This window comes from Rhincodon typus, chromosome 7 (genome assembly GCF_021869965.1).
Source record: "Rhincodon typus isolate 14 chromosome 7, sRhiTyp1.1, whole genome shotgun sequence".
NCBI lineage: Eukaryota > Metazoa > Chordata > Chondrichthyes > Orectolobiformes > Rhincodontidae > Rhincodon > Rhincodon typus.
Genome location: NC_063338.1, coordinates 67,644,109 through 67,655,112, shown reverse-complemented (window position 1 = coordinate 67,655,112; position 11,004 = coordinate 67,644,109). Strand labels below are relative to the sequence as shown.

The 11,004-nt window shown below is 41.6% G+C and overlaps 1 protein-coding gene across 2 annotated transcripts in view; it reads right to left on the bottom strand.

The window, feature by feature from the left end:
* The window catches only part of ubxn4 (UBX domain protein 4), a 61,504-nt gene that overhangs the window by 38,317 nt on the left and 12,183 nt on the right, over positions 1-11,004 (bottom strand). For both annotated transcript variants that reach the window (XM_048598648.1, XM_048598647.1), the window contains exon 5: positions 6,147-6,327. In XM_048598648.1, the coding sequence (XP_048454605.1) occupies positions 6,147-6,327 (181 nt within the window). The remainder of the gene's footprint in view (positions 1-6,146; positions 6,328-11,004) is intronic.

Sequence of the window (11,004 nt, the reverse complement as noted above, 5' to 3'; positions counted from 1 at the left end):
AGGGGGATTCTTTTTTGGTTTTTATTGCGTGGACGGGGTGTGAGGGATGAGGTGCGGGAGATGTGGGAGACACGGTTGAGGGCGTTCTCGACAACCGAGGAGGGGAAGTTACGGTCCTTGAAAAACGAGGACAACTGAGATGTACGGGAGTGGAATGCCTCATCCTGGGAGCAGATGCGGCGGAGGCGAAGGAATTGGGAATAGGGGATGGCATTTTTGCAGGAAGGTGGGTGGCAGGAGGAATATTCTAGGTAGCTGTGGGAGTCGGTGGGCTTGAAATGAATATCGGTTTCTAGGTGGTTGACCGAGATGGAGACAGAGAGGTCCAGGAAGGAGAGAAAGGTATTAGAGATGGTCCAGGTAAACCTAAGGCTTTTAAGATTATTTTTTACTGAAGTATAGCACAATATGCACAGGCTGTTTTTAACAGCCTTGCAAAAAGAAAACATCATTTATGTACAAGATCACATAGGAAGTGTTCACAGACTACTCAATTCTCAGTGGATGTTAAACCACATCTGCTCTCACCTAAATTCACAAGGGTAACTGGACGGGGATCAACTGCAAAAAAGATTAATGAGTTCTACAAACCGAAAGACATGCAGGCCAACTGTAATTCCTCTGGAACCGTTCCAGCCAAGATTTGCTAATTTAAAACAAAGTGAGCATCAAATTGACCTGTTTACAAAATGTTATGTAAAGATGTCCCTTTGGTTCGATAAATAAACCAGAAAACCAACATTGTTAATTACTCACAAAAACATCTAATTATTTCTGCTGTAAAAAGGCCTCTGTGATTCTTCCCATCAACACGGTTAAGTTATGTGAACAACTAGTCTGATGCCCATCCTGAACTGATTTTCTTAGCATTGCCAAAATCTACAACTCTTAACAATATTTACATAAACTGCATAATTTCAACTTTGGATATGAAAATCCAATCGCCTCCTATATGCAACAAATTTCAAAATTCTCCACGTTCAAGGCCATAACCGGTGACTCACCATAAACAACGATTAGGCAGTCAAAACTAATCTATGATCAAAAGTATGCCATCACACACTTCCACAGTAATTTTTATTTTAAATGTAGGCAACTTTAAGTCATTCTCTCTATGAAATTACACTTCAGATATGCTTTTACTGTTAGAATTCCACTAAACTAAATGCAAACAAAATCATAGTGGGAAATAGGAGGGCCTGGCCCCACTTTATCACGAGGGGGCACATGTCAGTCTTTTGCTAGCAGGGATGCTGTGATGAAATTGGGTCTGGACTCATGGGAAAACCTGCCTGATTCCTCATGCGATATTGCATATAGTGGTCAGCTCTTGCTATCTGATTGACAGTTCTTGGTAGGTGAGGAGAATTTCTGGTGCTGATAGGCACTTAGCTGGGTCAAGCCTTTCCATCAGAAATTTTGCTCAGTGTCATTACACAAGAACACAAGAACTCGGAGCAGGAGTAGGCCGTCTGGCCCTTCGAGCCTGCTCCACCATTCAATAAGATCATGGCTGATCCTTTCGTAAACTCAGATCCACTTACCCGCGTTCTCACCGTATCCCTTAATTCCTTTATTGTTCGAAAAAAATCTACCTTTTTTTTTAAAAAAGCGTTTACTGAAGTAGCGTCAACTACTTCACTGGGCAAGGAATTCCATAGATTAACAACCCTCTGGGTGAAGAAATTCCTTCTCAGTTCAGTCCTAAATCTGCTCCCTCTAATCTTGAGGCTATGCCCTCTTGTCCTAGCTTCACCTGCTAGCGGAAACATCCTCTCTACTTCTATCTTATCTATTCCCTTCATTATTTTATATGTTTCTGTAAGATCCCCCCTCAATCTTCTGAATTCCAATGAATATAATCCCAATCTACTCAGTCTCTCCTCATAAGCCAAACCCCTCAACTCCGGAATCAACCTAGTGAACCTCCTTTGCAACCCCTCCAGTGCCAGTACATCCTTTCTCAAGTAAGGAGACCAAAACTGCACACAGTACTCTAGGTGTGGCCTCACCAGCACCTTGTTGCAGCTGCAACATAACCTCTCTGCTTTTTATTTCAATCCCTTTAGCAATGAAGGACAAAATTCCATTTGCCTTCCTAATTACCTGTTGTACCTGCAGACCTACCTTCTGTGATTCATGCACAAGGACACCCAGGTCCCTCTGCATAGCAGCATGCTGCAACTTTTTACCATTCAAGTAATAATCCTTTTTACTATTACTCCTACCCAAATGTATGACTTCACATTTATTTACATTGTATTCCATCTGCCAGACCTTTGCCCACTCACTCAATGTATCTATGTTCCTCTGCAAAGCTTCACAGTCCTCTGCACACTTTGCTTTGCCACTCATCTTAGTGTCATCTGCAAACTTTGACACCCTACACGTGGTCCCCAGCTCCAAGTCATCTATAGAAATTGTAAATAATTGCGGTCCCAACACCGATCCCTGAGGCACACCACTAGTCACTGACTGCCAGCTAGAATAGCACTCATTTATCCCCACTCTTTGCTTCCTGGTAGTCAACCAATCCTCTATCCATGCTAATACTATACCCTTAATGCCATGCATCCTTATCTTATGCAGTAGCCTCTTGGCGGCACCTTGTCAAAGGCCTTTTGGAAGTCTAGGTACACCACATCCATTGGGTCCCCATTGTCCACCTCGCTCGTAATGTCTTCATAGAATTCCAAAAGATTTGTCAAGCATGACCTGCCCTTCATGAATCCATGCTGCGTCTGCCCAACGGGACAATTTCTATCAAGATGCCTTGCTATTTCTTCCTTGATAATAGACTCAAGCATCTTCCCCACTACAGAGGTTAAGCTAACTGGTCTATAATTCCCCATCTTTTGTCTACTTTCCTTTTTAAACAGTGGCGTCACATTTGCTGTTTTCCAATCTGCTGGGACTGCCCCAGAGTCCAGCGAATTTTGGATTACGAAGCAGAAGGCGGCCACTTGGCCCATGCTGGAAAAACATGCAATGCTTAAACTTTTAAAGTTATTTTACAGTTAGAATAATTTTACTTTCTGCCATTTGCACATGTCACCCCTTCTCAGAAGTTCAAAATAATCTTAAAATGCTGTGTTTCAGCACACTTCCACAGCATAACTGCTCTATACCTTCACAAATTTAGAATTATTAAAACATGGCCAATATGTAAAAACTGAAGTTGAACTCACATTCCATAAAATCTTGCCAGTCTTTAAAGGCACACATAATTGTATTCCTTTTGTACTGTATAATGATCTTGTTCTTACAAAAAATGCCATTTCTGATTTTGTGTGGGTCGTTCCTTAGAACAGTCATTATTTTAAAAATATATGCGCAAATGTTGAAAACTTTTTGCTTGTCAGTTGTCTTTCTTAAAATCAAAGCAGGGGATTACATTAAAGTTTTAATTCAGAAATATTGTACTTTACAGCATGACTATCTGTTGTGCCCAATTAACTTCATTAACATTTTGTGCCTGAAGGGGCTGGCCACACAAGCCTGAATGAAGAGCAGGCATTCATTAATTCCTGTTCAAGACTTAAATGTGCCTGTGTGTAATTTACAGGCTACTACAGTTAAAGCATGTGCTATATGAAGAATTGCTCAAAATGTATCAATATGATTTTGTCAGTACAATAACTGAAGTGCACACTTTATCAGGCTGTAATATTACCAAAGGGCTGATAGAGAAACAACGGAGTAAGGCAAAAAATACGATGAATGATAGGTGCTTTGTTTATACTGAGAATTATTACAAGGAAAGTCTCAAACTCAAAACAAATAGCATCACTTGAAAGCTTAACAGAGCATATGGATCTCTATTTTTCACCAAATGACTGGACAACGGAATGAAAAATCAGTTGTGAAGCAGAGTACCTGCAGTTCTTTAGACTAGGAATTCAAGTATCAATGTTTACATAAAAATTCACATTACTTAAAAGTACAATTATATAGCTTTTTATTCAGGTCTAGTAACAGGAACACTCATTATCTTAGTTTTCAGAACAAACCAGTTTGAGTCTTTCATCCAAATTTAACTGTTGAAAAGCAAAATGCTTATTCAACTGCCCTAAAACAGCATAACTACAGATTAATTTTAAGCAATACGTTGTTTAAAAAAAAAAATTAGGAAGACAGTAGGTAAATGAAAGAATCCTCTCATCTTAACATTGCTCCCTATTACACTAGTAATGGACCCTATTGCACGAGTAAATCCAGTGCTTCATAAAAAGAGAATGTTTGTCCCATGGATCACAACAGATGGTCTCACTCTTAACAGAGCTAAGATTTCAATTACGAGTCATAACAGAGCACTTAGCTGAGTTTAAGATAATCAGGCGGAGTCATCATGACTTTATGAAAGGGAAATCACTATGGACCAAACTAGTTGAATTCTCTGAAGTGGTTAACTCTGGATGAAGGGTAACTGGCAGATGTAGTATACTTCAATTTCCAGAAGGCATTTAATAAGCAGCCACGTCGTAGGTTATGGTGGAAAACAAATGTTTATAGCAGAGGATGCAGCACATTGGCATGGATAGACGATTGGAGACTAACAAGGAGCAGAGAGGAGGTGTAATTGATTCTTTTTTTAGGCTGGTAAGATGCAACATGTGATGTGCCACAGGGATCAGCATTTGGATCTCAGCTCTTCAAAATTTACATAAAATGACTTAAATAAAGGTATGGTTGCCAAATTTGCTTATGATACAAAGATAGTTAGGGAAGTAAGCTGTGAAGAGGACACAAAAAAGTTACAAAAGATATTGTTTAAGTGAGTGGGCAACAATTAAACAAATAGAGCAAATTGCAAAAAAAAACTGTCCATTTTGGCAGGAAGAGCAAAACAGATGCACATTATCTAAATGGTGACAAATCACGGAATTCCGAGGGGAATAGGAATCTGGGTGTCTTACTGTATCAATTGCAAATGGTTAGTATGTAGGTACAGTAAGTAATTAGGAAAGTTAATAGAATTGAGTCATTTTTCGTGAGGGGAGATAAAGACAAAAGTAGAAGTTATACAGGACATGGTGAAGCCACAGCCGGAGAACAGTGCACAGTACTGGCCATCTCTTTTGAAGGACAAACGTAAGTATCATTGGAGGCAGTTCAAAGAAGGTTTACTAGATTAATAGCTGGAATGGGTGTTCTGCCTTTTGAAGCAAGATGGGACAGGCTAGACTTGTGCCCACTGGAGTTTAAACAAATAAGCAGCTTGATTGAACAATAAAAGATCTTCAAGTGGTTTTAACAGGACAGATGTCATGAAGACGTTTCTCTTATGGTAGAATCTAGAACTAAGCTAACTGATTGAAAATCAGGAGAGTTTAAGTACAGTGTGTTCTCTCAGAGGTTATGAGTCCTTGGGACTACTTTCCTGAATGGGTGGAGAAAGTAGAGTCCTTCCCTCTCTTTAAGGCAAAGGTAGAGAGATTCTTGTTAAGTCAGGGTTGAAGGGTTATCAGAGGTAGATAGGAAGGAAGATTTGAAGTAACAGTCAGTCAGTCATAATTGCAATGAATGTTGGAGAATGCTCCAAGGGGCTGAATGGCCTACAGTGAGTCATAGTTGAGATAGTAGAACCAAAAATACCAAGTGATTATTACCAATGCAATATGGCTGCCACACATGCTCTCACACAGCCAGGGATATCACCTGTCCACAACAGGATGGGCTGCAGTAAGTGTGAATGATGTCCCCACATTCCATGTCTTCAATAGGGTATAATGAGGTTGAGGACATTTTGACAGGAAGACTTGAGATGAGAGGAATGGTGGAAGGAGCTGTGAAACAAAGCAGGGTGGTCCTTTCCAGCCAATACGAGCAAGTTCAACTTGGAGGGAGGTCATCATAATAATTTCTGGAAATGTCAACAGAGGCTTTCCAAACAAATTTTAAACCCCTCTTCTTGAACTTCCAAATCATTAAGTTCATTTTGAGTAATTAAAAAACAATCAAACCATATTCACAAAATGATCAGGAAATGCATATTGTTATTCAAATTTTTCATATCCTAATACTTGCATTTCTTCACCCCGCCCCACCACCACAACCGAGTGTAATATATTTTTGTTCTACCACCAGTGTCAACAGGTATACACGGTAGTCAGCACGTGTGTCATTTGTTTGCAGAATTCATTTACCTTTGGGTCTTACTTGGGATGCTGTTGCTGGTAATGTTTCAGTTGTTTTCAAATCAGATACTTGTGGCTCATTTGGTTCAGTAGTTCCTGAAGCTTCACTTGTTGAAGCCTGGTTTTGACCTACATGGTTTTCTTGGTTGTCACCTGCTGCTGCTGCTGCTACATTCTTTTGTCTATGCATCTAACAGAAAACAGAGGAACTATATATGAACTCAGCAGGAGACAAATCCATTGAATCCTCAACATTAACAGATAAAGAACTTCTGAAAAATACTGAAGCCATCCAAAATAGATGAGCTTTGGTAGATTTCAATCAGCAGCTGCCAAACAGTGGAATTTGAATGAATAAAGTTAAATGCTCTTACAGATCATCTGCAGAAAAGAAGTACTTTGCTCATACATAAAACTAATACAGGTGTCATACTTTTCTCTTGAACAATAGGTTCAATGGACCAATTGGTCTTCTTCTGTCCCTATGTTCTATAGAGTCATAAAGATATACAGCACAGAAACAGACCCTTCGGTCCAACATTTGATCCATATCCTTCTAAACTCTTCCTCTTCACACACCGATCCAGATGCCTTTTAAATGTTGTAATTGTACCAGCTTCCACCACTTCCTTTGGCAGGTCATTCGATAAACATACCTCCCTCTGCGTGAAAAAGTTGCCCCTTAGGTCCCTTTTAAATCTTTCCCCTCTCACCTTAAACCTACCCCCTCTAGTTTTGGACTCCCCACCACAGGGAAAAGACCCCTTGTCTATTTACCCTATCCATGCCCTTGTGATTTTATAAACCTCGAAAAGGTCACGCCTCAGCCTCTGGCATTCCAGGGAAAATAGCCCCAGTCTATCCAGCCTCTTGCTACAGCTCAAACCCTCCAGGCCTGGCAACATCCTTGTAAATCTTTTCTGAGCCCTTTCAAGTTTCACAAGAAAAACCGAAAGAACTGCTGATGCTGTAAATCAGGAACAAAAATAGAAGATGCTGGAAAAGCTCAGGAGGTCTGGCAGCATCTGTGAAGAAAAAAAAATCAGAGTTAACGTTTTAGATCCGGTGACCCTCCTCAGAACTGATGTAGCTACTAAAGTTTCACAACATCCTTCCTATTGGAGGGAAACCAGAATTTCACACTTTAATGGAACAGTAGCCTAACCAATGTCCTGTACAGTCACAACATGACCTCCCAACTCCTATACTCAACGCACTGACCAATAAAGGCAAGCGTACCAAACACCGCCTGCACTATCCTATCTACCGGTGACTTCACTTTCAAGAAACTATTAAAGTTGCTCTCCAAGGTCTCTTTGTTTAGCAACGCTACTCAGGAGTTCACCATTAAGTGTATAAGTCCTGCCCTTGTTTGCCTTTCCAAAATGCAGCACCTCACATTTACCTAAATTAAACTCCATGTGCCACTCCTCAGCCCATTGGTCCATCTAAATCAAGTTCCTATTGTACTCCGAGGTAATCTTCTTTGCTGTCCACTACACCTCCAAGTTTGGTGTCATCTGCAAACTTACTAACCATACCTCCTATGTTCACATCCAAATCATTTATATAAATGATGAAATGCAACGGACCAAGCACTAATTTTTGTGGCACACCGCTGATCTCAGGCCTCCAGTCTGAAAAGCAACCTGGGTCTAACCTCCACTCCTGAAACCCAGACCATAGTGTAGATCAATACTTCAGGACTGTTGCACTGCTCGAGGTGTTGTCTTTTCCACGAGGTCGAGTCAGTGATCTTGGGTGGTTATGAAAGATCCCACGTCACTATTCAAACAAACGCAGGGGAGCGGCTGGGCAACATTTATCTCTCAATCTAGACGACATTAGATTATTGGGCCATTTTCTTTCTGTTGCTTGTGGTATACTGATGTGCAACAATTGGCTGTTGCATTTTCATAACTTATGACAGTGATCATATTTCAAGAAGTCTTCACTGACTATGAAATGCTTCAGAAAATTCTTAGATCATGAAAACCCACGACATTAAACTAAGTGATGTTTTTCATTCTTTGAGTTAACACAATGCACTTGGTGTAACTAAATTATAAAGCATTACAGATCACATATGATTAATGTTTCACATATACGCATATTGATATGGTGCATTGAAGCTACAAAGTCACACCACACACTATCGGCTCAGAAGGGGCAGACTCTACCCAAAGGCTGCCATATAGGCTCAGAAGGGGCAGACTCTACCCAAAGGCTGCCATATAGGCTCAGAAGGGGCAGACTCTACCCAAAGGCTGCCATATAGGCTCAGAAGGGGCAGACTCTACCCAAAGGCTGCCATCAATTCAATAGCACAGCTAATTTCCAAATCATTTAAAAATTCAGACAAACTTTCTGCCAGACATAAAACAATTTTTGAGCTTGTTACAAAAACGAGTACAGGGAGCTAGGTTGGAAGCTGAAGTCCAGGACAAACAAGGCAGTTATCTCTGGATTACTACCAGTGCCACGTGATAATGAGGTAATAAATAGGGAGAGAGTGCATCTAAACACATGTCTACAGGGCTGGTGTAGGAGGGAGGGCTTCCATTATGTGGATAATTGGAGCACATTCTGGGGAAGGTGGGACCTGTACAGTAAGGACGGGTTGCACCTGAACCGGAAGGGCACAAATATCCCGGGAGGGAGGTTTGCTCGAGCTATACGGGATGATTTAAACTAGATTGGCAGAAAGTGGGGAACCGGATTTATAATTCAGAGGATGAGGTGTTCAGCCTTCCAACAGACACAACATTGAGCGAGGTTGTTAATAAAGAAATGCGGTCGATGGAGCGTAATTGTGGACACAGAGATGGTTTGAGGTGTGTATACTTCAATGCTAGAAGTATCAGAAATAAGGCGGATGAACTTAAGAGCATGGGTGGGTACTTGAAATTACGATGTGGCCATTACAGAAACTTGGGTAACTCAGGGAGAGGAATGGTTGTTGGAAGTTCCAGGATTTAGATGCTTTAAAAGAAATAGGGAGAGTGGAAAAAGAGGCGGGGGAGTGGCATTGCTAGTCAGGGCCGGTATAGCAGCTACTGAAAGGCAGTTTGAGAATGATATGTCTACAGAGTCAGTTTGGGTTGAGGTCCAGAACAAGAAAGGAGCAGTCGCTTTGTTGGGGTCTTTTTTTACAGACCCCAGTTGCAGAGAAGTAGAGGAGCGGATTGGGAGGCAGATACTGGAAAGGTGCAGAAGTCACAGGGTTGTAGTCACGGGTGACTTCAACTTTCCAAATATTGATTGGAAACATTTTAGTTGTAATAGTTTAGATAGGGTGGATTTTGTCCAGTGCGTTCAGGAAGGATTCCTGACACAGACAGACCAACACGAGGAGAGGCCACTTTGGATTTGGTGCTTGGCAATGAACCGGGCCAAGTGTTAGACCTGTTGGTAGGAGAGCATTTTGGCGGTAGCAATCATAACTGTTACTTTTACAATAGTCATGGAAAAGGATAGGTACATACAGCAGGGTAAGGTTTATAATTGGGGGAAGGGTAATTACAATTCTGTTAGGCAAGAACTGGGTAACATAAATTGGGAACAGATGCTGTCAGGGAAGAGCACTATTGAAATGTGGAGATTGTTTAAGGAATGCATACTGCGTGTGCTCGATATGTTTGTCCCTAGCAGGCAGGGAAGATGCAGTCGAGTGAGGGAGCCTTGGTTCTCAAGAGAGGTCAAACGACTGGTTAAGAGGAAGAAGGATGCTTATGTAAGGTTTAGGAAACAAGGAACGGAAAAGGCTCTAGAGGGTACAGGTCATCCAGGAAGGAGCTGAAGAAAGAGCTTAGAAGAGCTATAAGGGGGCATGAGAAAACCTTGGCGGACAGGATCAAGGAAAACTCCAAGGCTTTTTACACGTACGTGAGGAATAAGAGAATGACCAGAGAAAGGGTAGGACCAATCAGGGATTGTAAAGGGAATTTGTACACGGAGCCTAAAGAGATAGGAGAGGTCCTTAATGAATACTTTTCGTCGGTATTCACAACTTAGAAGGACCTAGTTGTAGAGGAGGACAGTGTGAAACAGGCTGGTAGGCTACAGGAGGTCAATGTTACTAAGGAGGATGTGCTAGGAATTTTGAGGAAGCTGAAGGTAGACAAGTCCCCTAGGCCTGATGGGATTTATCCAAGGATTCTATGGGAAGTGAGGGAAGAGATCGCAGGGCCTTTGGCGATGATCTTTTCATCCACACTGTCCACGGATATAGTGCCGGAAGATTGGAGAGAGGCAAACGTCATTCTATTGTTCAAAAAAGGGAATAGGGATAATCCTGGAAATTATAGGCCAGTTAGTCTTACATCAGTGGTGGGCAAATTATTGCAAAGGGCTCTGAGAGACAGGATTTATGATCACTTGGAAAGGCACAGTTTGATTCATGATAGTCAGCATGGCTTTGTGAGGGGTAGATCATGCCTCACAAACCTTACTGAATTCTTTGAAGAGGTGACCAAACACGTGGATGAAGGTAGAAAAGTGGATGTGGTATACATGGATTTAAGTAAGGCGTTTGATAAGGTTCCCCATGGTAGGCTCATGCAGGAGGTAAGGAGGCATGGGATAGGGGGAAATGTGGCAGACTGGATTCAGAATTGGCTGACCCTTAGAAGACAAAGGGTGGTAGTGGACAGAAAGTATTCAACATGGTGCTCAGTTACGAGTGGTGTACCACAAGGATCTATCCTGGGTCTTCTCCTATTTGTGATTTTTGAAAATGATTTGGATGAAGGAGTGGAAGGGTGGATTAGCAAGTTCGCGGACGATACGAAGGTGTGTCACGTTGTGGACAGTGCGGAGGGCTGTTCTAGGTTACAAAGGGACATTGATAGGATGCAGAGCTGGGCTG